Genomic DNA, 27,591 nt, shown 5'->3' with positions numbered 1-27,591 from the left:
CCCCGTCCCCACGAGCTGCTGCATCCCTCACCCTACAGCACCGCACAGACGGCCAAATCAAACCTATTTTGTCATCGTCGCAGGAAAGGAAAAGAGGCTGGAAGGAAAACCTCACAGCACAAACGAGCCAGAACACCAAATCTCCTCATTTAGGGGCCACCGGCTGCAAATAAATGACTTTGTGCTCTTAAACGGCCTCCGAAGTGCTGGCTGCGCAGCACCCAAAATGCTCTGAGGGCAGAGGACACTGCGCAATGGCACAATCGGAACGCCCAGCAGCGGGGAGGGACCCGTCCCGGCCACTGCGCTGCTAGAAACGTCCCCTGTGACAGTCAGCGGGGGACGAGACAGGGAGCTCGTGTCCCATGTCACCTCCATCAACCGGGGATGGGACAGGGAGCTGCGGCACGAGGGTCCCACTGATCAGTGTCCCATGTCACCTCCATCAACCGGGGATGGGACAGGGAGCTGTGGCACGAGGGTCCCACTGAATCGGTGTCCTGTGTCACCTCCATCAACCAGTGATGAGACAGGGAGCTGCGGCACGAGGGTCCCACTGATCAGTGTCCTGTGTCACCTCCATCAACCAGAGTGGGACAGGGAGCTGTGGCACGAGGGTCCCACTGATCAGTGTCCCATGTCATGTCTATCAACCAGGGATGAGATAGGGAGCTGCGGCACAAGGGTCCCAATGACCAGTGTCCCATGTCACCTCCATCAACCAGAGTGGGACAGGGAGCTGCGGCACGAGGGTCCCACTGATCGGTGTCCTGTGTCACCTCCATCAACCAGGAATGGGACAGGGAGCTGCGGCACGAGGGTCCCACTGAATCGGTGTCCTGTGTCACCTCCATCAACCGGGGATGGGACAGGGAGCTGCGGCACGAGGGTCACACTGAATCGGTGTCCCATGTCATCTCTATCAACCAGGGATGAGATAGGGAGCTGCGGCACAAGGGTCCCAAAGAGCAGTGTCCCATGTCACCTCCATCAACCAGAGTGGGACAGGGAGCTGCGGCACGAGGGTCCCACTGATCAGTGTCCCATGTCACCTCCATCAACCAGAGTGGGACAGGGAGCTGCGGCACGAGGGTCCCACTGATCGGTGTCCAATGTCACCTCCATCAACCGGGGATGGGACAGGGAGCTGCGGCACGAGGGTCCCACTGAATCGGTGTCCCAAGTCACCTCTATCAACCAGGGATGAGACAGGGAGCTGTGGCACGGGGGTCCCACGGAATTGGTGTCCCCTGTCACCTCCATCAACCAGGGATGAGACAGGGAGCTGTAGCACGAGGGTCCCACTGAATCGGTGTCCCGTGTCACCTCCATCAACCAGGGATGAGACAGGGAGCTGTGGCACGAGGGTCCCACTGATCAGTGTCCCATGTCACCTCCATCAACCAGAGTGGGACAGGGAGCTGCGGCACAAGGGTCCCACTGAACTGATGTCCAATGTCACCTCCATCAACAGGGGACGACACAGGGAGCTGTAGCATGAGGGTCCCACGGAATTGGTGTCCAATGTCACCTCCATCAACCGGGGATGGGACAGGGAGCTGCGGCACGAGGGTCCCACTGAATCGGTGTCCTGCGTCACCTCCATCAACCAGTGATGAGACAGGGAGCTTCGGCATGAGGGTCCCACTGATCAGTGTCCCATGTCACCTCCATCAACCAGAGTGGGACAGGGAGCTGTGGCACGAGGGTCCCACTGAATCGGTGTCCCATGTCACCTCCATCAACCAGGGATGAGACAGGGAGCTGTGGCATGAGGGTCCCACTGAATTGGTGTCCCATGTCACCTCCATCAACCAGGGATGAGACAGGGAGCTGTAGCACGAGGGTCCCACGGAATTGGTGTCCCGTGTCACCTCCATCAACAGGGGACAACACAGGGAGCTGCGGCACGAAGGTCCCACTGAATCGGTGTCCCGTGTCACCTCCATCAACCAGGGATGAGACAGGGAGCTGCGGCACGAGGGTCCCACTGAATTGGTGTCCCATGTCACCTCCATCAACCAGGGATGAGACAGGGAGCTGCGGCACGAGGGTCCCACTGAATTGGTGTCCCATGTCACCTCCATCAACCAGGGATGAGACAGGGAGCTGCGGCACGAGGGTCCCACCGAATCGTTGTCCCATGTCACCTGCATCAGGCCCTGCAGAGCGACGGTGGAATCCCTGGCACACATGATGGATCCCGGGCTGGTGCCGCAGGGCTGGTGCCGCTGCAGAGCTCCTCCTGTCCCCAGGGGTGGCTGTGCCGGGCAGGGAGCGCCAAAATTGGGGAGGCCAATAACACCGTCCCACACGCAGCCCTGGGCTGGCTCCCTCTGCTCCCCGTCACCCCGAGCCCCTGGCAGCCGCTCCTGGCTTTGTCCCCTGCCCACCGGAGCCGGGGACGCGCATCTTGCTCCAGCGCCGCTCTCCCGAGACCCCGGAGTCAGCGTTTCCATGTGATGAAGTGCCGAGAGGCAGCCTGGGGTGGTCTCGCTCTGTGTGGGCTGTTTTACAGTCTGAGCAGCAGCAACGTGAACATAACACCTCCTTACTCAGCAGAGCGGCTCTCCCCGCGGCCGCCTCTCCTCCCAGCACGGCGATGCGTTTAGCGCCGATGCCGCGGCGGCCCCGGCCAAGCTGCGCCAAAGTCCTTGTCACGGCGATGGAGGCGGCAGGCGACGCCTCCCCCTCCGCAGCTTTTTCCGGGGAAAAAGGCCCATTTTGATAGATTCTGATGAGAAAACTCCATCTGCCAGCGCCTCGCGCTGCCTCCAGCTCTGCTCCGCGTGTTACGGCAACACAGCCGCCGGCGAGCCTGGCGCCGCTCGTGCCACCGTCACCAGCACAACGTCCTTCCCAGTGAGGGCTGGGAGCTGCCGCGGAGCTCCAGCTCACACTTCTCAGGTGTCCGCCGGTCACAGGCAGCGCTTGAGCAGCTCCCAGTGCCACCAGTCTGGCTCCAGTCCCCCCAGTAGAGCTGTCGCCCCTTCCATCCTTAACTCCGTCACCAGCTGCGTCGCCGAAGGCGCTGCCTGCGCACCTCTGGTCCTCGGGGTCCGGAGCGCCGAAGATGCGCACAGTGGGTTCTCTTCCCCGTATCGCTTCTCTTTTCAAACATATTGGGCAGTTTCGGTGGGGAAGCAGCAGCGCCCAGCCCCTGCATGCTCTCCGGGCCGTCACGTCACTGTCATCGTATAGAATCATATAGAATCACACACACGTGGGGGCGCGGGACCACCCCCAGCAGCCACCAGCTCTGCCGGAGCCTTGGGGGTGAGACGCCAATTTAGAAACGCATTTTAGCTCAAGACAGGTTGCATTTATCTTCTGCATTATTCTGTACATTCACCAGAGCTACCTACGGGCAATACTGAAGGCACGGTGAGATTTTTGTCCCGATCTGGGATGTTTTCCATCAGGGAAAAGCTCAGCGCGAGCAGCCCCTTGGTGCGCGGTCAGCGGGATGTTACGTTTTTCCCTCGTTACCCTAAAACGGGAGAACGGCCCCGAAAAGCCGCTGAGCCCCGTCTGTCCCCACGGGGCGCGTGGGTTCCGCTGGCAGCGGCTCCACCTCTCGCAGCTGCACTTTCCATTCCCCAGCGCAGGGATGGAGCGGCGCAAACACCCCTCCCTGCCCTGCCAGGACCACCTAAAGGGATGAAAAGCAGCTCAGCCCCCGCCCGCCGCTCCGTATTTTGAGTTGCTGCCCGAGCTGGCCAAGGATTCCACCACGCGGCGCCAATTTTTAGCCTTTTCCCTGTTGCTATCCCAGTGATAGGGTTGGGAAAGCGGAATGGAGCACGGCGTTTCGCCAGCGGCTGCGGGGATGCTGACCCGCGCTGCCATCGCTGCGGCGAGGAAGAGGAGGCGGGCGAAGGCGAGCGAGCTTGGCCATGTGTGCGGTGCGAGCCAAGCTGCAAAACACAAGAGGAGACGAGGTTTGGAAGGCTCGCAGACCAGGCGCTTTCAGGAGGGACGTGCTGGTTATGCCCAAAGATGGGAGCGTGGCGCAGGATGCTGCAGGCGAAGCGGCACGGGTGCTGCGCTCGCAACGCGGTTCTGAGCCGGTGGAGTTGTTGTTAACAACAAATAACCCAACACGCAAACACGGGGTCCTGCAAAAGCACCTGAGGACAGAGCAGGCTCGTTACAGAGCGGGTTCGTTACAGCACAGGCTCGTTACAGTGCGGGTTCATTACAGCACAGGCTTATTACAGCGCAGGTTCATTACTGTGCAGGTTTGTTACAGCGCAGATTCATTACTGTGCAGGTTCGTTACAGCGCAGGTTCGTTACAGTGCAGGTTCATTACAGCACGGGTTTGTTACAGTGCGGGTTCGTTACAGCGCAGGTTCATTACAGTGCAGGTTCGTTACAGTGCAGGTTCGTTACAGCGCGGGTTCATTACAGTGCGGGTTCGTTACAGCGCAGGTTCGTTACTGTGCAGGTTCGTTACAGTGCAGGTTCGTTACAGCGCAGGCTCATTACACTGCAGGTTCGTTACAGTGCAGGTTCGTTACAGCGCAGGTTCATTACTGCACAGGTTCTTTACAGTGCGGGTTCGTTACAGCGCAAGTTCGTTACAGCGCAGGTTTGTTACAGCACGGGTTCGTTACAGCACATGTTCGCTACAGCGCAGGTTCGTTACAGTGCAGGTTCATTACTGCACGGGTTCTTTACAGTGCGGGTTCGTTACTGCACAGGTTCGTTACAGTGCAGGTTCATTACTGCACGGGTTCTTTACAGTGCGGGTTCGTTACTGCACAGGTTCGTTACAGTGCAGGTTCATTACTGCACGGGTTCTTTACAGTGCGGGTTCGTTACTGCACAGGTTTGTTACAGTGCAGGTTCATTACTGCACGGGTTCTTTACAGTGCAGGTTCGTTACAGTGCAGGTTCGTTACAGCGCAGGTTCGTTACAGCGCAGGTTCATTACAGTGCAGGTTCATTACTGCACGGGTTCGTTACAGTGCAGGTTCATTACTGCACGGGTTCTTTACAGTGCGGGTTCGTTACTGCACAGGTTCGTTACAGTGCAGGTTCATTACTGCATGGGTTCTTTACAGTGCGAGTTCGTTACTGCACAGGTTCGTTACAGTGCAGGTTCATTACTGCACGGGTTCTTTACAGTGCAGGTTCGTTACAGTGCAGGTTCGTTACAGCGCAGGTTCGTTACAGCGCAGGTTCGTTACTGTGCAGGTTCGTTACAGTGCAGGTTCGTTAGAGCGCAGGTTCGTTACAGTGCAGGTTCGTTACAGCGCAGGTTCATTACAGTGCAGGTTCGTTACTGTGCAGGTTCGTTACAGTGCAGGTTCGTTAGAGCGCAGGTTCGTTACAGTGCAGGTTCGTTACAGCACAGGTTCGTTACAGTGTAGGTTCGTTACAGCGCAGGCTCATTCCAGCACAGGCTCATTCCAGCACAGCCAAACTCAGGGAGCAGCTTCTCAGCAGGACGAGCCACTGCGGCTGTGGGTCTGCAGGGTGGCACTGACACGGGGACCGTTGTCACTGTCACCGTCACCCCCGAGCGAGGCTCCGGGAGGACGCAGGCGCAGCACTGACAGCGCCTGCTGCTCGTGGGATGCGTGTTTTACATCGATAATGTCGGTGTTTTCGGCACGCTGTGCGCTCTGGCTCCTGGAAAGGGCCCCATGGGGCGGTGGACAATGTTTGGGTGACGCCGCCCAGCGTTTCAGGCAGACATTCCCTCTCATTGCCCGACAGTCGGTGCCGTCACCTGCTGCTGGAATGCCGTTGTTCACATGAAGGGTGATTCTGGGTTCGGGTGGAATTCCCCCGGACAAAGGATGTCTTGTGGAAGAAATCCCAGCCGGCGGGGCCCACAAAGGGGCCCTGTGCACCGTGACCTGCGGCCCCGCAGGCTGCGCGTCTCCAGTACATCTGAGAACAACCGCAATACACCTCGTGATGAAAAGCAGGTATCGCCGAGCGTTGTTGGCAGGATGTCAGAGCCCAGGGCAGCCCTGTAAACACCGCCCCGGTACCTGTGGCTCACCTCGACGAGCACGTTCCGGGGATGTCACAGAAAAGGGCGCCACAGGGTCGCAAGCTTGGTGACACGCACCACGACGTGTGTTTGGTGTTGTGAGCAGGAGCTGTGACCGCAGGATGGGCGCCGGGGACGGGCGGAGGGTCTGACACGTCCTGGGGATGTGACAAGTGACGTGCTGCCCCGTTAGACCAGCTCGTTGACAGTGCTTCAAGCTGCAACTCCTCCCCTCCGCGGTTCGGTGCCTGTGCAATCCGTGCTCTGGTCATTGCAGGTCCCGCTGGGCACCCACGGCTGATGGATGGTTTGGAATGATGGAATCACGGAACGGTTTGGGTTGGAAAAGGAGCTTCCAAGGTCACCCGGTGTAACCGCAGGGACATCTCACAGCTCAGGGTGCTCAGAGCCCCGTCCAGCCTGGCCTGGGGTGTCTCAGGGATGGTTCATCTACCACCTCTGGGAACCTGGGCCAGGCTCTCACCACCCTTCCTTATATCCAGCCTGAATCTCCCTCCTTTAGTTTCAAACCATCACGTCTTGTCCTATGGAAACAGGCCCTGCTGAAAAGTCTGTCCTCACCCTTTTTATCAGCCTCCTTTAATTACTAAGAGATGCAATGATGTCTCCCCAGAGCCTCCCACGGCTGCTCAGCTCCGGCACACACGGCTGGCCCTGGTGACATCGAGAAAGGAGCCGGCAACACCGACCTCCTCCGAGCTTATATCCCTCTGCTATAACGGGACATGGGGAGTCCAGTAACCCCAACGAACAGGCGGGGATGCTGAGGCACAAAACTGGTCCCATCCAAGCCGGGGGGAGCGCAGAGCTTGGGGATTCCTTTTCCAATGTACACTTTGGCTCCCGGTCCATGCGGCAGGGACAGGTTTGCTGCTCGCTGGTCACGCTCTGTCCAGCGCCGGGTGCCCGTTGCGCTCCAGCGCCTCTTGTACAGACTCCTGGGGCAAACAGGATGGATCCACATGTGGGAACCTTGACCGGGTGCAGTCCTTCCTTCTGGGATGGCAAGAGGTGGGAGAAGCACGGTGTTGTTTGCAAAATGCGGGAGCGAGGGAGCACCCAACGTGAGCAAGCACAAGCCTTTCTGTTCAAATGGTCCTAAGCTGCTTCTAAGGCTGGAGTGGAGTCTCCGCAGGGGCACGGGGAATGTTTTCCATGTCCTTTGCTTCTGCACGGTCCTGAGTGACCCAGAGCCGCACTCGGCGGTGTTTCCTTTTTCATGTTTATTACCTTTATATGGCCAGTTTCAGCTTCTGATGAGCTGCACAACTAAATCAGTCTCTTTGTAAGGCCCGCAGGTATCGGTGGGACAGATGGGTCTATAGGTCCTGGACGGGTCTGTAAAGAGGTGAAGCTCCAAACATCTCTGAGGATGGGAGAATGGAGGAAGCCGGTGTTTCTGGCCTCTGCGCAACTGCGGGGGGTTTTAAGGCAGCGAATGGGCTCTGTTGCGCTGTCAAGAGACTGCAGAGCTCAGCTGACGCTGCACTCACCGTGAAATGGTAAAGCGAGACAGCTCTTGGCGCAGGTTTTGCGGCTACAGCTCCGCAAAGCAATGGGCTGACACAACTGATGAATAGAAGGGATCAAGGCGCTGCCACCCCTGGGCTGCGAGTCAGAGCAGCGCCCTCAAACCAACAGCGTCTGCTCCAAACCGCGTTTCTGCTGCAAGGACACAAAGCCCGTCCTGCCGCTCCGAGGAAAAGCCTGAACTCCAACACTGGTTTCCCCAGAACGCAGAGCGAACGGGGGCTGAGATCTGAGAACCGTGCCGAGATCTCAAGGCGGTCAGGGGAGAAGCTCCTGGCACTTGGATACGGACAAAAAACTTACTAGTTTTTCATGCAGCACTTGCAGTTGCATCTGCGAGCACTGTGTGGTGATAAAAGACATAAGACTGCACAGCTGATCCCCCATCAGAAGTCACCCAGCAGCTCCCAGCCTGCCAGCCGCTGAGCCCAGCCTAAGTGTGCCACAAGCTCCGTCCCGTGAGCCAGAGCTGAGTGAGAACGTGTTCACCACATCTGGAGCCAGGTGGGCAATCACAGAGTGTCCTGAGCTGCAGGGATCGTGGGTTCCAGCTCCTGTCCCTGCCCAGGACACCCCACAGGTCACCCCATGTGTCTGAGGACGGTGTCCAGTTTCTTGAACACTGTCAGGTTGGGGCCGTGACACCTCCCTGGGAGCCTGTTCAGTGTCCAGCACCTCTGGGGAAGAACCTTTTCCCCATGTCCCACTGACCTGGCACATCTGCTGCCGTTCCCTGAGCTCTGTCACTGTTCCAGAGCAGAGCTCACCCTGCCCCTCCTGCTCCTGCTGAGGAAGCTGTAACTGCAAACAACAGCTTATAGAACTATACAATTGTTTCGGTTGAAAAAGAACCTCAAGGCTGAGTCCAACCATAACCCCGCCCTGTCCCTGTCCCCTGTCCTGAGAACCTCGTGTCCGTCTGTCCAGCCCTCCAGGGCTGGTGACTCCAGCACTGCCCTGGGCAGCCTGTTCAATGCTCCACAGCCCTTTGGGGAAGAAATTGTTCCCACATCGAAGCTCAACCTCCCCTGGCGCAACTTGAGGCCGTTTCCTCTGCTCCTGGCGCTTGTTCCTGGGGAGCAGAGCCCGACCCCCCTGGCTCCAAGCTCCTTTCGGGCAGTTGAGAGAGCGAGTGGCCGCGCTGGCTGCAGACCCAGCTGGCAGCGTTTACGGCGGGCCGGCAGCGGAGCCGGTGTCCCCGCGGCACTTACTTGTCGAGGCAGGCGACGCTGAGGCACTTTTCGGGGGGCGGGGGCTGCGGGGCGCTGTCGCCGGTGGCCGCGGTGGTGCTGCTGGGGTCGTTCTCCTGTAGGATGGAGTCGATGAAGGTGGAGGGGGACAGCGGGGTGTCCACGGCCGGGGGGTTCCCCGGGCTGGCCTCCTCGATCTGGGGGCTGCGGGCGGGACTGGGGGGTTCCTCTTTGATACGGACCACAGGGCTGCTCCTGCGGGAGACACAGAGCGGGTAAAGAACTCACCGCGCCGCGCTCCTGAGCTGATGCTGATCATCCCGCAGATCTGCTTCCACACTAAAGGGCGAAAGGGGATCCCTGTGGCTGCTGCCACAAAGCCTGCCCGGTCAGCCCCAAAAGATGAGGCTGAACAACACCCACACCTAAATATTTCTTCTCTGATTCTGACCCAAAGCAGCTCCCCTGATGCTCCAGCATCTCCTGCAATCCCAGTGTGTCCCTGGCTGCTCAGCCCCGCGCTCCGACGCAGTCATGGAATCACAGAGTCACAGAATGATAAGCCCCCCAGGGACCACAGGACAACCCCCCAGGCAGCTCTAGGTGAGGATTTTGGAAGGACGGGCTGATTTTGCCTCCCCAGTGTGGTCAAACCGCTGCAGCTTTTGATGTGGCCACACTCTCAACGGCACACAAGTTGCGCAGCGTCTACAGCATCTTAAAGGCGCCGCGGGGACGCTGGTGGCATCGCCGTCACCACAGGGGCTGCGGCGTTTGAACTGCTCCCACGTCAGCCAAGCGACGCCTTTGCGCAGAGCCCACGAGTGACCTTATCCACAGGCACCCCCACATTCCAGACGAGCTGGTTTTATGGGAAGGGAAAGCGGGTCCTTCGGGCAGCCCTGGTTTGGCTGATCAAATCCTTTACCGCCCCAACTCACGGGTTTGGGGGCGGAACAGGCACAATTAGTCCTGCTGGAAAGGAAAGGACACAGCTAAGGCAGGACCGAGCAAAGGGCCCAAAAGCAAATATATGGCCTGTATCTGAGAGCAAGTGCTCCTGGCAGAGGGTAGTAAAGGTAATAAAAGGCGTTCGGGGGTGGTTCAGCACCTCATGGGAAGTGCCAATGGCAGGATAAGCTATTAAAGAGGAAGGAAAAGGGGAATCATCCCTAGAGACACCCCAGACCAGGCTGGACGGGGCTCTGAGCAACCTGAGCTGGTGAAATGTCCCTGCTCATGGCCGGGGAGGCTCTGGGTGACATCTGAAGGTCCCTCCAACCCAAACAATGTGTGATTCTGTGACACTGATAACTTCACGGGACGGAGCAGCCAGGCCAAGGAACGTGGTTTCCTTGTGGAAACCAAACCATGTTCCCCCAGGACAGTTCCACACCAGACGGGGCAGGGAAAGGAGTGAGTGTCGCATGGAACAAACAAAACCAAAGCAGAAATGTGAGGGGCAGGCCCAACGTCCTGGCCAGGCACCCCAAACCCTGTCCCAGGGGCTTTGCTGTTTTCCAGCTGCGGCTCACAGGAGATTCTGAACAGAACAGGCGCGTTTTGGTGCTGCTGGCTACCCGGCTCCTTGGCAAACACGCTCACCCGACGCGGCTAAGCTGGGCTTTTCGGAGAGCAGCGGCGTACCTTTCGTCCAGGCTGTCGCTGGGAGACGCCGAAGGGCTGGACTGGGCGAGCTCGGTCACGTCTGAGATGATGGGACCGGAGTTGGCTGAAGAATCCGGGGAGTAGAGGTTGGAGCCGCTGTATGCTGGGGAAGAAGCCTGCAATGACAATCGCAGCATTGGCGCCGGGCAGCGCCGGGCACGGGCCACACGCTGTCCCCTGCATGGGGACATCGCACGGGCCCAATCCCCACCCGCCCCAGCAAGGAGGCGACGGCGACTCGACGCGATGCCTGGAAATACATTATCGCCAACCCAAAGCACTGTGGAAAGTGAAAAGTGGGTGTCTGTCCTCCAAGCTTCATTTTCTGGGAAAGAATGGAATTTAAGAACCAAAAATATTGCATTATTTTTCAGGCTCGTTCACCCAGGTTTTCGGCTTTCTTCTTCTACTAAAAACCCATTCTTTTATTCTCAAATAAAAGCTGCGATTCGCACGACTGAGACCTACACATATAAGAAATACAAAGATTTGGACGCTGCAAACGGCTGCGTTTTGACATCGCTCTCGTTAAGAAGCAAATTAACGGGGAGACTTGAGTGAAGCTGAACGGGCTCTTTGTGCATCAGCCTTTGTCAGCCCAGGACACGAGGGAAACCCCAGAGAAGATGCACCCAGGGGTGTTGGGACCAGGCGGGACGTGGAGAACCCCCCGGCCCTTCCTCACTCCACATAGATCCCGGCTTGGCAACACTTTCAGTTTTGCTCCTGGAATTTGGCTCAACCTGATCACCATGCGGTGGGACCACAGTGCAGACACAGCCCCTCGGCAACCTCAGGACTCAGAATAAATACTGAAAGAGTCAAAAAGACGAAATAAGCTGTGGCAGGATGCAAACCCCCCCTCTCTCCATCATGGAAGGAGTAGACACATCTCCCTCTCTCTGCTACAGCTTTTGTTTGGCCCCAGAGTCCCTGGCCAGGGCCATTAGGAGAAGGGAACGTCGAGGCGCCACTGGGCACCCACAGCCAGTGTGGGGGGATTTGGAGGCTTCAGGCGCACCCACAGCCAGGGTGGGGGTGTTTGGAGGCTTCAGGGGCACCCACAGCCAGGGTGGGGGTGTTTGGAAGCTTCAGGGGCACCCACAGACAGTGTGGGGGGGTTTGGAAGCTTCAGGGGCACCCACAGACAGTGTGGGGGTGCAGAGCAGCTTCTGGAATGCCCACAGTCATGTCTGATCAGCCTATAAAAATGGGACTCTCGCCAAGACTCTGCCCCTTGTCGCGGGTCTGGGAACACGAGCGACATGCTGCCGAGACCCCCGGGATGGAGACTGCGCTCGCCTCGACAACACATATGGGAGTAAAACCCTCGCAGGATTGCGAGTGTATCTACTTCCCGTGCACATTTGCACGTGTAACTTTCCGTGCTCAATACGAGCACATGTAAAATTAATCCTCGCATAACCGCAGGTTTATTTTCCTCCCGTGCTTCCACATAAGCACGTGTAACTTTCCATGCACATTTGCACGTGTAAGTAAATTAACCCTCACAGGATTGCGAGTATATTATAAATCGACCCTCGCAGAATCGCGAGTGTGCACTTTCCGTACTCACTATGAGTCCATGTGTCCCTTTACAATAACCCCACGCCGTGTTCATGCCGTGTGGGCTCCTCCCGGGCTCAGGGCGGCTCCGGCATTGTTTTGGTGAAGGCACGTGCATGCACTCCATGGGCCGCCTGTTCTATTAGCTGCTGCCCCTTAATAATTGTCCTCACCTGATATCCGAACCTGTATTCAAGTCACTTTTGGAGCCCTAAACCCTGTTTCTCACCGGTTTAATAAAAGTTGTTTTGGACGCTGTTGTCCCTTAAACTCCCCTCGGGGTGCCTCCATGACATAAGCAAAGCCCAATGAGTGGCGCAGGACCCATCCTGGGTATATCGGGTCAGGAGCAGCCTGTCCCTCATCCCCACCAAGGTCTCGAGCTGCGTTAGCACTCATTGTGAAAACACATTATTTCCGCAGGATTACGGCAGCGTCAGCATCCAGCTGGCACCGTGGCAGCTCACTCCTCACAGTGCTGTTTGGAGGTGAAAATCACCAGGGCTGGAGCGTGAGCTAAGCCGAGCGCCTGTGCTTCCCATCCCAGGACAGGCTGGGGCTGCTGCGAGAACTGCCAGCGGCGCTGCGTGAGAACAAAGGCGCTTAGAGCGGAGATCAGAGAGGAGCGGAGCTGGACGGGGAACACAGGGCTGGCACGGAGTGGGGTCGGGCGGCAGGGAGCAATGCAGCGGCGCCACATACTGCGGTTCTCTGCTAAAAAGCTCCCCAGGATCACTGGGTGTGGGGAACTGGCGGCTTCAACGCTGTCCCGGTGGGACGTCCCTGCGGTGACATGGCCAGGGCATCCCCATGACCGTGAGCCAGCACTGGCCCTTGTGGCCAGGAAGCCAATGGGACCTGGGGTGGGTTAGAAGGGGGGGTCAGTAGGTCACAGAGGTTCTCCTGCCCCTCTACTCTGCCCTTGAAATAGGGTTTAGCTCAGATACCATCAGGATATACTAAGGGAACTTATATATAATATATATATAATACATAGAGCCGCACCACCCTGAGAACACCTGATCTCATCTGATCTGGGAAGCTAAGCAGGGTCGGGCCCGGTCAGTGCTTGGATGGGAGACCAGGTGGGAACAGCGGGTGCTGTGGGCTGAGCCAGCACTGGCCCTTGTGGCCAGGAAGCCAATGGGACCTGGGGTGGGTTAGAAGGGGGTGGTCAGTGGGTCAGAGAGGTTCTCCTGCCCCTCTGCTCTGCCCTGGGGATACCACACCTGGAATCTTGTGTCCAGTTGTGGCCCCTCAGTTCCAGCAGGACAGGGAACTGCTGCAGAGAGTCCAGCGCAGCCACCAAGATGCTGCAGGGAGTGGAGCATCTCCCGTGTGAGGAAAGGCTGAGGGAGCTGGGGCTCTGGAGCTGGACAAGAGGACACTGAGGGGGGACTCATTGCTGGGGATCAAGATGGAAAGGGGCAGTGTCAGGAGGATGGAGCCAGGCTCTGCTGGTGACAACCAGGGACAGGACAAGGGGCAATGGGTGCAAATTGGAACACAGGAGGTTCCACTGGAAGAGGAGAAGCAACTTGTTGGGGTGAGGGTGGCAGAGCCTGGCCTAGGCTGCCCAGGGGGGTTGTGGAGTCTCCTTCTGTGCAGACATTCCAACCCCCTGGACACCTTCCTGTGTCATCTCAGCTGGGTGCTCCTGCTCCGGGGGGCTGCACTGGATGAGCTTTGAGGGCCCTTCACCCCCTGACACTCTGGGATCCTTGTGGTGACACGGCCAGGACTGCGCCTCAGAATCAGGGACAGGTTTTATATTGCGGCAGGAAAATAATAGGAAACATTAGCATAAATCATAAAATAAGGATAAAATAACAGGCAAGCTGAGCTCCGCTCCCAGCTGTAAAGCCTGGACTAGAGCAGTGCCAGAGGGTCAGGACAGAGCAGCACGTTGGTTCACGCAGCAGCTTTGGTCCAGAACAACCAGCTGCCTTTCCCATGCCGAACTGAGAGAAACGGCCTGAGTTTTGGTGGTTTCCCAGGCACACGCCGGTGTGCGCCGGACCAAACTGCGTCTGAAACTAAAACCACCACGCCAAAACACCAGATTTTGCCCATGAGCACGTGCGCGGGGTGATGGACACAAGCGGGGATGTTTGCTGCTCGCTGTGAGCGTCGGGCCAGGCGGAGCGAGCCACAAGCACGGCTTTTGGGCTCGGGGGCGTGGGGAGAATGTTCCAGAGCTGGCGGTGAGTCAGGCCCTGGCTGAGACCAGCTCGCGGTGACACGGACGGTGCTCGGCGCTCAAAGCCTCGTGCGGTGTTACAACAGGGCTGCTGTGCAGGCACCGAGGGGCAAAGGGGAACGGCAGCGTGAGCAACACCGCTGCCTCAGGCTTAGGAGCGGACTCAGGCCTAGGAGGGGACTCAGGCTTAGGAGCCGACTCAGGCTTAGGAGGTGACTCAGGCTTAGGAGCTGACTCAAGCTTAGGAGTGGACTCAGGCTTAGGAGGGGACTCAGGCTTAGGAGCTGACTCAGGCTTAGGAGTGGACTCAGGCTTAGGAGCAGACTGAGGCTTAGGAGCCAACTCAGGCTTAGGAGCAGACTGAGGCTTAGGAGCCAACTTGGGCTTAGGAGCCAACTCAGGCTTAGGAGCCGACTCAGGCTTAGGAGCAGGCTAAGGCCCAGGAACGGACTACAGGCTTAGGAGCGAACTCAGGTTTAGGAGCCAACTCAGGCTTAGGAGCGGACTCAGGCCTAGGAGCGGACTCAGGCTTAGGAACTGACTCAGGCTTAGGAGTGGACTCAGGCTTAGGAGTGGACTGAGGTTTAGGAGCCAAATTGGGCTTAGGAGTGAACTCAGCTTTAGGAGCCAACTCAGGCTTAGGAGTGGACTCAGGCCTAGGAGCGGACTCAGGCTTAGGAACTGACTCAGGCTTAGGAGTGGACTCAGGCTTAGGAGTGCACTGAGGTTTAGGAGCCAACTCAGGCCTAGGAGCTGACTCAGGCTTAGGAGTGGACTCAGGCTTAGGAGACAACTTGGACTTAGGAGTGGACTCAGGCTTAAGAACTGACTCAAGCTTAGGAGCAGACTCAGCCTTAGGAGCAGGTTTAGGAGCAGACTCGGGCTTAGGAGAAGACTCGGACTTAGAAGCGGACTCAGGCTTAGGCTGAGCAGGCTCAGCACACATATGCCTAGGAGCGAGTGTGTAGCCCATTTGAAGGGTTCAGTGCTTGGGAGCAACTCCTTGTGTTCCAGCAGCAGTCAGGACATAGAGAAAAGCTCAGGATTACTGGGGTCCAGCTGCAGTCAGGACATAGAGAAAAGCTCAGGATTACTGGGGTCCAGCTGCAGTCAGGACATAGAGAAAAGCTCAGGATTACTGGGATCCAGCAGCAGTGGGAAGGACATAGAGAAAAGCTCAGGGTTACTGGATCCAGCAGCAGTGGGAAGGACATAGAGAAAAACTCAGGATTACTGGGACCCAGCAGCAGTCAGGACATAGAGAAAAGCTCAGGATTACTGGGACCCAGCAGCAGTGGGAAGGACAGTCCAGTGCACACGTTTCCAGAGGCTCCTCCTAGAACGCTGTGTCACCGTGAAGCCACCTCCTGCAGATGGTCACCCACCGTCACAAGGCCACGCTCCGATCAACACCCACACCCAACCATGAACTTGGTTGCTCTGGACTACACGCTGATGACGTCTCCACCTCCAAAGCCACCGCCTGCTCCCTCCTCTCAGGGCCTTAACGCCCCAGCCTTGGGGACATTGGGGACTACTGGGTGCACATGCAGCCCTTGGGTTTGTTCCGCTCATCCCGCCTTGGAGCCGGTGTCCACAGACACGATTCAGCTCCCATTACCTGGGAATATGCTACTTCAGGCCTGCATGTGCGCCAGGCACCTGCCCAGGCTGAAAGGCTTCTTGGAGAGAATAACACTAATTAACCACAGTCACACGTTAATTCGGCAATATGAGCAAATGTAGAGCGGGAACTGGATCACCTCAGATGTGACAAAACCAAACCGTGGAGCAAGGCAGAGCACGCAGGCACCGCTTCGACCCAGCTCCGCTTCCAGAGGAACTGAGTCGTGGTTTATCCTCCCAGGTCCCAGCACAGGGACGGTCACTGCGCTGGTCCCCTGGCCACCCCAGCGCTGGGACCAGCCGGGATCCTGTGGCCTCTTGGCCACCTGGGCACCCGCTGGCTCCTGTTCAGCCGCTGGCACCAACACCCCCAGCTCCTTTTCTTCTCCAGCCGCTGTTCCCCAGCTGCAGCGTCCATGGGGTTGTTGTGACCCCAGTGCAGGGCCCAGCACGTGGCCTTGGTGACCCTCAGACCATCGATCCAGCCCCCTCTGTACGGCCATCCCACCCTCCAGCACATCAACACTGCACCCAACCTGGTGTCACCTGCAAACTGAGGGTGCACTCGATCCCCTCATCCAGACCATTGATAAAGAGGTTAAACAGAACTGGCCCTGGTGCTGAGCCCTGGGGAACAAAACCTGTGACTGGCCAACAACGGGGTTTGTCTCCATTCACCACAACTCTCTGGGCCCGGACTTTGCTGAACAAAACAAAGAGGTTGTGAGCGATAAGTTGTACAAAGGTGGATGAACCATCCCTGGAGACATCCCAGGCCAGGCTGGATGGGGCTCTGAGCAACCTGAGCTGGTGAAACGTCCCTGCTCATGGCAGGGGGGCACTGAGGGGCTGGGAAGGTCCCTCCAACCCAACCCAACCCAACCCAACCCATTCCATTGTTCTATGATTGTAAGAGCAGCTGGAGAAGAGCCTGATGTGTGTCCCTCCCCACGGAGCCGCGTCCTCGTTCCCTGGCGTGCACGACGTACTTACTGTGTATGGGGAAGAGCCGTGGACGTGCTCCAGGGAGTACTGGCGACTGTACTTCGGCATGGAATGTGCTGAACTGCTGTCGTTCAACATCAGGGGGCTGCAAAACATTCCCAAACAGCACAGGAATCACCGCGCCGCCGGCTCCGGATCTTGAGCATCACCTCCCCCCCGGCAGAGCCCAAAACCGGGTAACCTGCACCCACCCCGGGGGACAAGGCACAACCGTGGGCAGGTCTGGGTGTCCGGGGACAGGGGGTGGGTGTGTGGGTACAGCGCAGCCCCCAACACAGAGGAACACACTGAGCCCCTGGGTGAGGTTTTGCAAGTTGATTGAGCAGAAATGTAAAAGCTCGGGCCTCAGAGGACGCGTTTATAGTCCCCGGTCACCTCCTGCATTGTCAGGGCTCTGCTCGGCCTCCCCGCTCCACGGCCAACTGCTCCGGAGATGGATTACGCGTGGTCAGCGGGGACTCGACCACTGCTGGGGCCCTTTTCATGGACTCGGGTACTGCGGAGAAACACTCTCTCCTTACGAGATAAATCATTCCGGCATGTCTTGGGACATTATCACCATCTAAACCACCGTCTTCATTAATACTAATCAAGCCCGCGGTGGTGCTGTCTGCCATATGGTGCTGCCGGGCACGGCTTGCGCACAAAAGGACACACGGCAGCGTCAGCGCCTGTTCACACGTGAACCAGAGCCAGAAATGGGGCGAACGAGGAGCCCGTCCCACAGGCCGGGACTGCGGGAGCGGGACCTGGCCAGCCTGGGGGTGTCGGATGGGGACAACAGGACAACAGAGCGGGGGATGATCGTGCTACAGCGCAATCCTGGGACAAAACCACAGCACTGTTAACGAGTCAAAGCAAATTAACCCTGAAACGTTCTTAATCACTAAGGGCACTTAAGTACTGAATGGTACAAGGAGCGAGGGGTAAACCAGTCCCCAGCACATTTGAGGACAGGCTGCGAGGGCGCCGCAGCCTGGGACGGCGGGAGGCTGCTCCGGGTGCTTCAACAAGGCCAAGTGCCGGGTGCTGCACTTTGGCCACAACACCCCCTGCAGCTCCAGGTTGGGCACAGAGTGGCTGGAGAGCAGTCAGACAGAAAGGCACTTGGGGGGACTAATGGACAGGAAGCTCCACAGGAGCCAACAGTGTGCCCAGGTGGCCAAGAAGGCCAATGCGATCCTGTCCTGTATCCAAACCAGCGTGGTCAGCAGGACAAGGGCAGTGATCCTTCCCCTGTGCTCTGCACTGGGGAGGCCACACCTGGAGTGTTGTGTTCAGTTCTGGGCCCCTCAGCTCAGGAAAGAGATTGAAGTGCTGGAGGGTCCAGAGAAGAGCAACAAGACTGGGGAAGGGACTTGAGCACATGCCCTATGGGGAGAGGCTGAGGGAGCTGGGCTTGTTTAGTCTGGAGAAGAGGAGGCTTAGAGGTGAGCTCAGCACTCTCTAGAACTACCTGAAGGGCAGTTGTAGCCAGGTGGGGATTGGGCTCTTCTCCCAGGCAGTCAGCAACAGGACAAGGGGCCATGGGCTTCAACTCTGCCAGGGGAAACTGAGGCTGGAGATTAGAAAGCAATTCTATGCAGAGAGAGTGGTCAGGCATTGGAATGGCTGCCCAGGGAGGTGCTGGACTCACCGGCCCTGCAGGTTTTTAAACTGAGATTGTGCCATGATCTAGTAAACGGACTAGAGTTGGACCAAGGGTTGGACTCGATGATCTCTGAGGTCTTTTCCAACCCAGTCCATTCTGTGATTCTGTGATTCTGTGATTCTGTGCCGTGTCCTTTTCGGTCTGATGACATGAACCCCGTGGCAGTGCCGAGGGGCTGTTCTGGCAGCGGTGCTGCCCCCAGCACAGCGCTGAGCCACCACGGTTCTGCTCGGGGCTACGTGGCCAGCGTGCCAAACCTCCTCGATACCATTGGCACGGTGGCGTTGGCTGGTTTTGGCTGGAGTGAGTATGAGGAGGCTCCCACGGCGCCCTGGCCAGGCTGCCGCAGGACACGGAGCTCCGGGGACCCTCCCTGCCGATCCTCCCTTTATTCTCTCAGACAGAAAATAGGTATCTGGAGGTAGAAATGCAGACTTACATCTTCCTCTTCACCCCGAGGATACGGTTGGATTGCACCAATGAAATCAAAAACTGGATAAGCTGTGAGGAGATAAAAGGAAAAGCTGTTAGGGGTGTGGATAAGTGCAGAGAGAAACAGCTCGGGGTGCTGGGTGCCCATGCTGAGAGCAGGACACAACCCTGGCCGCAGCCCCAAGCGCGACGGTGACGGCTAAGGGTAAAACTGCAACCAAATTAGCACCTCAACACTGCCAGCCCAAAAGCAGCTTCGCCCCGCCGCATTTCCACAACCCCACAGCAACGGGAAGGAGACACAGCGACCAAAGCTCTTTTTGACCAGAATCAACGCCCCCGCGCCCCGTCCGGTCGCTCCGTCTCCACGTCCGCGCCCACGCGAGCGTCCCGACCCCTTCATATGGAAGAGCGTTACCTTATTGACAACCTTCTGCTGCTGCGCGTGCTTCTGCCGCAGGCTGGCCACCTCCCGCCACAGCGCCTCGTTCTCGCTGCAACACAGGAAACGGCGTCAGCGCCAAACACGAGCTGGGACACCGCGCCGGGACACCGCGCTGGGACACCGCACCGGGACACTGCGCCGGGACACCGCGCCGGGACGCGCCGGCACCTCCAGCCACGGCTCATCTGCAGCCGCCCGGGGCTGCGGCGGAACTGTGTGCCTTGAGCTGATTCTGCCGTCGTTGGAGCTCACACGGCTCCAGGAACAGCCATGCACATGCAGGGGTAACGTGGAGCTCACACGGCTCCAGGAACAGCCACATACACGGTAACGTGGAGCTCGCACGGCTCCAGGAACAGCCACGCACACGGTAACGTGGAGCTCACGCAGCTCCAGGAACAGCCATGCACACGGTAACGCGGAGCTCGCACGGCTCCAGGAACAGCCATGCACACATGGAGGTAATATGGAGCTCGTGCAGCTCCAGGAACAGCCATGCACATGGTAACGTGGAGCTCACGCAGCTCCAGGAACAGCCATGCACAGGGTAACGTGGAGCTCGCGCGGCTCCAGGAACAGCCATGCACACATGGAGGTAATATGGAGCTCGTGCAGCTCCAGGAACAGCCATGCACATGGTAACGTGGAGCTCACGCAGCTCCAGGAACAGCCATGCACACGGTAACGCGGAGCTCACACGGCTCCAGGAACAGCCATGCACACATGGAGGTAATATGGAGCTCGTGCAGCTCCAGGAACAGCCATGCACATGGTAACGTGGAGCTCGCACGGCTCCAGGAACAGCCATGCACAGGGTAACGTGGTGCTCGCGCGGCTCCAGAACAGCCATGCACACGCGGGTGTAACGCGGAGCTCGCGCGGCTCCAGGAACAGCCATGCACACGGTAACGCGGAGCTCGCGCGGCTCCAGGAACAGCCACGCACACGGTAATGCGGAGCTCACGCAGCTCCAGGAACAGCCATGCACACGGTAACGCGGAGCTCGCACGGCTCCAGGAACAGCCATGCACACATGGAGGTAATATGGAGCTCGTGCAGCTCCAGGAACAGCCATGCACATGGTAACGTGGAGCTCACGCAGCTCCAGGAACAGCCATGCACAGGGTAACGTGGAGCTCGCGCGGCTCCAGGAACAGCCATGCACACATGGAGGTAATATGGAGCTCGTGCAGCTCCAGGAACAGCCATGCACATGGTAACGTGGAGCTCACGCAGCTCCAGGAACAGCCATGCACACGGTAACGCGGAGCTCACACGGCTCCAGGAACAGCCATGCACACATGGAGGTAATATGGAGCTCGTGCAGCTCCAGGAACAGCCATGCACATGGTAACGTGGAGCTCGCGCGGCTCCAGGAACAGCCATGCACAGGGTAACGTGGTGCTCGCGCGGCTCCAGAAACAGCCATGCACACGCGGGTGTAACGCGGAGCTCGCGCGGCTCCAGGAACAGCCATGCACACGGTAACGCGGAGCTCGCGCGGCTCCAGGAACAGCCACGCACACGGTAAGGCGGAGCTCACACGGCTCTAGGAACAGCCATGCACACGGTAACGTGGAGCTCACACGGCTCCAGGAACAGCCATGCACACGGTAACGTGGAGCTCACACGGCTCCAGGAACAGCCATGCACACGCGGGGGGAACGCGGAGCTCGCCCGGAGAAACGAGCAGCTCACATCTGCTGTGAGCCAGGACATGGGAACGTCCCTGGTGACCGAGCTCAACCTCCTGAGCTGGCCCAGCTGCAGGCAGGGCCGCTTATATTCTATTATATAGATATCTATAAATCGGGGTCTCTAGGGATGGAGCGGAGCTCGCTCCGCAGCCCGCGGGGCCGGACGGCGCGGGGGCCTCACGATCCCCTGCAGCAGCTGCTCCCAAACCCCACACACCTCGTACAGCCCCGGATTCGGCTTTTTCACACGTCCAAATGAAAACAGCAACGAGCGGGTCTGCGTGTTCCGCGAACGTAAAAGACAGTGGAGAAACCAGCAATAAACCGGCAAGGTTTTCTCTTGTTCTCAAAGCTACTGGAGCTCCAGGGAGCGCCGAGGTGACGTGGTTGGGTTTATGTGGTTATGTGATGGCAGCACTGATAGGATCGCGGTGCCGGAGTCACTCTGTGAGATCTCTCATCGGGGATCGCGCCGCCAAGGGGCTGCGTTTTGGCTACGTGAGGAGCGCTCAGCACTTTCGGCAGCGATTTGGGGTGTCCCTAGAGCGTGAGGACACCAGAGTGGTGCCTGGCGGACAATGGGGCTGCCCTTGTGTTGGGGGGCGCAGCTGGGTTAGCATCTCATATCGGGGGGTGCAGCTGGGTTAGCATCGTGAGTTGGGGGGTGCAGAGATGGGTTATCACCCTGTGTCACGTGGTGCAGATGGGTTATCATTTCATATTGGGGGATGCAGGGATGGGTTATCACCCTGTGTCAGGGGGTGGAGATGGTTTATCATCTCATATTGGGGGGTGCAGGGATGGGTTATCACCCTGTGTCAGGGGGTGCAGATGGGTTATCATCTCATATTAGGGGGTGCAGATGAGTTACGCTGTGTCAGGGGTACAGATGGGTTATCATCTCATATTAGGGGGTGCAGCTAAGTTACCCTGTGTCAGGGGGTACAGATGGATTACCATCTCATATTGGGGGGCGCAGCTGAATTACCCCATGTCGGGTGTACAGATGGGTTACCATCTCATATTGGGGGGTGCAGCTTAATTACCCCATGTCGGGGTTAGAGATGGGTTACCATCTCATATTGGGGGGTGCAGCTGCGTTATCATCTCATATTGGGAGGTGCAGCTGAATTACCCCATGTTGGAGGTACAGATGGGTTACCATCTCATATTGGGGGTGCAGATGGGTTATCATCTCATATTGGGGGGTACATCTGGGTTATCATCTCATATTGGGGGGTGCAGCTGAATTACCCCATGTCGGAGGTACAGATGGGTTACCATCTCATATTGGGGGGTGCAGATGGGTTATCATCTCATATTGGGGGGTACAGATTGGCTATCATCTCATATTGGGGGGTGCAGCTGAATTACCCCATGTCGGGGGTACAGATGGGTTATCATCTCATATTGGGGGATGCAGCTGAATTACCCCATGTTGGGGGGTACAGATGGGTTATCATCTCATATTAGAGGGTGCAGCTGAATTACCCCATGTCAGGGGTAATGTCGAGCTGGGGGTTGCAGCGATGGTTGCCATCCCGTGCCGGGGGTGCGGCTGAGTTACCCCCCCATGCCGGGGGTGCAGCTGGGTTACCGTGCCATACTGGGGGTGCAGCTGGGCTCCCCCGTGCCGGGGGTGCAGCCGGGTGATCTCAGCTGCTCCATGGCTCCCCAGGCACCAGCTGCCAATTACGCGCAGGCAGGGTCTGTGCCGCGGCCGGCGGGGAGCGGGGGGGCCGTAAATTAGCCATCTGAACGCGGCTCCCGGCTTCGCCTCGGGACAAGAACAGGCCCGTGGAGAAATTGGCGGGTCCCGGCGCTGGGAAGGGCCGAGCGCAGCCCCGGTCCCGGGGGTGGCGGCGGAGCCGGGGCCGTCCCGGCAGCACCGCGGCCGCACCTGAGCCGTGCAGGGGTCGTGATGGATCATGAAAGGAGAAGAAAGAAGGTGGTAACTGCTCATTAGGCGGCGGGAGGGAAACAGCTGGACACGAGGTCCCCGAAGGGTTAAACCCATCTGAGAGCGGCAAAACATACCCTTTAATACTTGTGGTTTATGAGGCAATTAAAGGCCGGTGAGGAGTTTACAAGGGCCGGTTTCAAACGTTTCATTTCGGGAGTTATTAAAAGAGCTTTGAAGCGTTTTGTTCAGGCAATATTTTACAGGGCGCGTCAGGCGGCCCCGCTCCGCACCTGCCTCTCCTGAACGCGCCCGCGGGGACGGCGCGGCCACAGCGCACGGCACCGGCACCGGGCTCATTCCGCTCACCCGTTAGCATGGAGCTGCTGCTAAAACTTGCGGAAAGAAAGGCAGGTCTGTGTAGCTGCAATCCCACGGCTGCGCACCACGGACCCAGGGACAATGAGCCGCTTGGATGGGAACCAACCTGCAAGAACTGGACCTTTTAGGGAAGGTCCAACCTGCACACGTTCCCCTGTTCAGTGCGAGCTAGTCTGAGCTCCGGTACCACACTGAAACTCCTAATGAACATTTAACAGAAGCAATTGCCAACTTAAACAATATTCCCTTTTCATACTGCCCATAATATGCTTATATGGTTCTATGGTTACACGGTTATATGGTTACATGGTTATATGGTTACCTGGTTACATGATTATATGGTTATATGGTTACCAACACTGTGTAGCAAAACCAGGCGTTATATGGTTACATGGTTATATGGCTATATGGTTATATGGTTACATAGTTATATGGCTATATGGTTACATGGTTATATGGTTACATAGTTATATGGCTATATGGTTACATGGTTATATGGTTACCTGTTTACATGATTATATGGCTATATGGTTATATGGTTACCAACACTGTGTAGCAAAACCAGGCGTTATATGGTTACATGGTTATATGGCTATATGGTTATATGGTTACATAGTTATATGGCTATATGGTTACATGGTTATATGGTTATCTATTTACATGATTATATGGCTATATGGTTATATGGTTACCAACACTGTGTAGCAAAACCAGGCGTTATATGGTTACATGGTTATATGGCTATATGGTTATATGGTTACATAGTTATATGGCTATATGGTTATATGGTTATATGGTTACATAGTTATATGGCTATATGGTTACATGGTTATATGGTTACCTGTTTACATGATTATATGGCTATATGGTTATATGGTTACCAACACTGTGTAGCAAAACCAGGCATTATATGGTTACATGGTTATATGGCTATATGGTTATATGGTTACATAGTTATATGGCTATATGGTTACATGGTTATATGGTTATCTGTTTACGTGATTATATGGCTATATGGTTATATGGTTACCAACACTGTGTAGCAAAACCAGGCATTATATGGTTACATGGTTATATGGTCACCTGTTTACATGATTATATGGCTATATGGTTATATGGTTACCAACACTGTAGCAAAACCACACGTTATATGGTTACATGGTTATATGGCTATATGGTTACCTGTTTACATGATTATATGGCTATATGGTTATATGGTTACCAACACTGTGTAGCAAAACTAGGCATTATATGGTTACATGGTTATATGGTTACCTGTTTACATGATTATATGGCCATATGGTTATATGGTTACCAACACTGTGTAGCAAAAACAGTGACATGACAAAATGAAGCCATTTGCTTCTTAAATAGAGGAAGGGACATAATAAAGTATCAAAATGGGAGAAAAACGGGGGTGACGTGTAGAGCCACATCAGCATTGCAGCCTCTGGAAATACTTTGAGTTGTTAACAGCAGCGATATGATTGATCTCCCATTCGGAAATTAAAAGAGAAGCGTTTGAATATAACGTCAAGCATTTAAATGCAACCAAAGCAGAGACAGGGGGGCGTGTGGGATGGACGGACCCCAGTTCCCCCACCCAGATAAGGCGGTGCGTGCCCGTCCTGGCTGGACCAGCGCCGGGTCTCGGGGGACGCGGGGTGTGCAGGGACCCCCAGATAATCGTGCTGCGTGTCCTGTCTGCGGCGGAGCGGGCGCTGCGGGGGGACACGCCAGCACAGCCACATTTGTTATCTCCCGGCGCCAGGACAGACGCTCATTTATCACCGGCCGTCCCGCGGTCCTCAGGAGGAACGTCCGTCCCGCCTGACGAGCAGCCCTTGCAAAGGGCTTTAATTACCGGATCCGCGCAGGAACGGGGGCGGCGCGCTCGCAGCAAAGCTGCGGGGAAAGGCCGCGCTTGACTTCACAGCCAGCGAGGCTGCTAATCAATGGCCGGGTTTATTTATCCCGCTGTTTTGCGATTGAAAGAGAACGCAGCGCGCAAGCTGGGGCTGCTGCTGCTCGGCTTTCCTAAAGCCGGGCTTTGAGAAACAGGCATTGAGAGGATGGACTTGCCTCCCCTCGTGTTTGAACGCAAACTGCTCAGCCCTGTGCCACACACACACAGAACAAACCCTCAGTATTTTAAACCCCCTCCTTTGGGGGCTTGAACCCCATTGAACCCCAGAGACTCGTGCTAGAAAACACAATGTTTAACGGCGGCTCGTGGTTGTGACGGTGCATGAACACACTTGGTGCCCACAGAGTTTGGATTCAAGCTCTTCTGTGTCCTGCAATAATTTTATCTCCTGCAATAATTCTATCTCCCGCAATATTTGTATCTCCTACAATATTATTACCTCCTTCCACAAGGTTCTCCAGATTTATTGGGCAGCGGCACAGCAGCGAGCAGCCGAGTCCTCCATAGTGGCAGCAATTAGATGTTCTGGGACTTAACCAACAGTGTATAGGAAATAAAACTGGATTTTGATCAAGCAAAGCAATCAGGATCTGCAGGGTCTTGCTACATCCATATTTGCTTGGAAAAAGAACCAAATCGACAGCACAAAGCTGTTTGTTGGGCAGGTTGTGGGACCGCGCGGCAGGTCCGGAGGAAGGTTTAGGGTCGCGGATGCTATGGTGTCACCAAAATGTCAGAGGAGGCTTTGTGCAAGGTGTATTTTCACAGGGGAAGCGCCCCGGGTGATGCTGTCCCTGCCACATACACTTTATGTGGTGGAAACGTGTATCAGGATGAACTGAGAGCGGATCTGGGCTGTGAGAGTGACAGCGGATCTGTCCCCTGCTCCGCATGGGTGTCACCCTCATCCCATCCTGATCACAACATGGGCAGGAAGGAGGGTGACTGTGTGTGTTATAGCAGGAAAAATCACAGAATCACTTTGGTTGGAAGAGATATTTAAGGTCATCGATTCAATCATAACCCACCCCAGCACTGCCCCATGTCCTGAGAACCTCATGTCCGTCTGTCCAGCCCTCCAGGGCTGGTGACTCCAGCACTGCCCTGGGCAGCCTGTTCAATGCCCCACAGCCCTTTGGGGAAGAAATGGTTCCCAAATCCAACCTCAACCTCCCCTGGGCAACTTGAGGCCGTTTCCTCTGCTCCTGGCGCTTGTTCCTGGGGAGCAGAGCCCGACCCCCCTGGCTCCAAGCTCCTTTCGGGCAGTTCAGAGATCACAAGGTCTCCTCTCAGCTCCTGTTCTCCAGCTGAACCCCCAGGTCCCTCAGTCTCCATCACATTGTGCTCCAGCCCCTCACCAGCTCCGCTCCCTTCTCTGCACTTGCTCCAGCACCTCAAGGGTTTCTTGTCCTGAGGTGATCCCGCCACCCCTGGGGCCGCCATTCTGAACCCTGAGGTGATTCTGGTGCCGCTGGGGCCGCCATCTTGTGCGCTGAGGTGATCCCACCACCCCTGGGGCCGCCATTTTGTGCGCTGAGGTGATCCCGCCACCCCTGGGGCCGCCATCTTGTGCGCTGAGGTGATCCCGCCACCCCTGGGGCCGCCATTTTGTGCACTGAGGTGATCCCGCCACCCCTGGGCCGCCATTTTGTGCGCTGAGGTGATCCCGCCACCCCTGGGGCCGCCATTTTGTGCGTTGAGGTGATCCCACCACCCTGGGGCTGCCATTTTGTGCACTGAGGTGATCCCGCCACCCCTGGGGCCGCCATTTTGTGCGCTGAGGTGATCCTGCCACCCCTGGGGCCGCCATTTTGTGCGCTGAGGTGATCCCACCACCCCTGGGGCCGCCATTTTGTGCGCTGAGGTGATCCCGCCACCCCTGGGGCTGCCATTTTGTGCGCTGAGGTGATCCCACCACCCCTGGGGCCGCCATTTTGTGCGCTGAGGTGATCCCACCACCCCTGGGGCCGCCATTTTGTGCGCTGAGGTGATCCCGCCACCCTGGGGCCGCCATTTTGCGCGCTGAGGTGATCCCGCCACCCCTGGGGCCGCCATTTTGATCCCTAAACTGAGGGGCCAGAGCTGCCCCCAGGGTTCTCGGTTTGCCCCCCGGTGCCCAGCACAGGGACGGACACCGCGCTGTCCCGCTGGCCACGCTGGGGCTGGTACAATATGGGATAAGAGCAATACGCGGGGCCAGATGAAGATTCCCCGCGCAACACGAAGCAGCGCGGCCAGAGAAGCGCAGGAGGGAGCCGAGCGGTGCTGCGCCGAGACGGCGACACGGCAACCGAGCGGCTCTGTAAAACGCCGCCCCGGTGGCCCAGAGCAGCGGAATCAAAG

The 27,591-nt window shown here is 57.2% G+C and overlaps 1 protein-coding gene across 2 annotated transcripts in view; it reads right to left on the bottom strand.

Moving 5' to 3' along the window:
* Positions 1 to 27,591, bottom strand: part of HSF1 (heat shock transcription factor 1) — a 71,046-nt gene that overhangs the window by 5,485 nt on the left and 37,970 nt on the right. For both annotated transcript variants that reach the window (XM_080340619.1, XM_080340618.1), the window contains exons 5-9: positions 19,317 to 19,392; positions 18,906 to 18,967; positions 16,804 to 16,900; positions 10,398 to 10,534; positions 8,772 to 9,005 (exon numbers count right to left, since the gene is read on the bottom strand). In XM_080340619.1, coding sequence (XP_080196745.1) covers positions 8,772 to 9,005; positions 10,398 to 10,534; positions 16,804 to 16,900; positions 18,906 to 18,967; positions 19,317 to 19,392 — 606 coding nt within the window. The remainder of the gene's footprint in view (positions 1 to 8,771; positions 9,006 to 10,397; positions 10,535 to 16,803; positions 16,901 to 18,905; positions 18,968 to 19,316; positions 19,393 to 27,591) is intronic.

Source organism: Nesoenas mayeri, assembly GCF_963082525.1.
Source record: "Nesoenas mayeri genome assembly, chromosome: 2".
Lineage (NCBI taxonomy): Eukaryota > Metazoa > Chordata > Aves > Columbiformes > Columbidae > Nesoenas > Nesoenas mayeri.
This window is presented reverse-complemented; position numbering and strand designations above follow the sequence as displayed.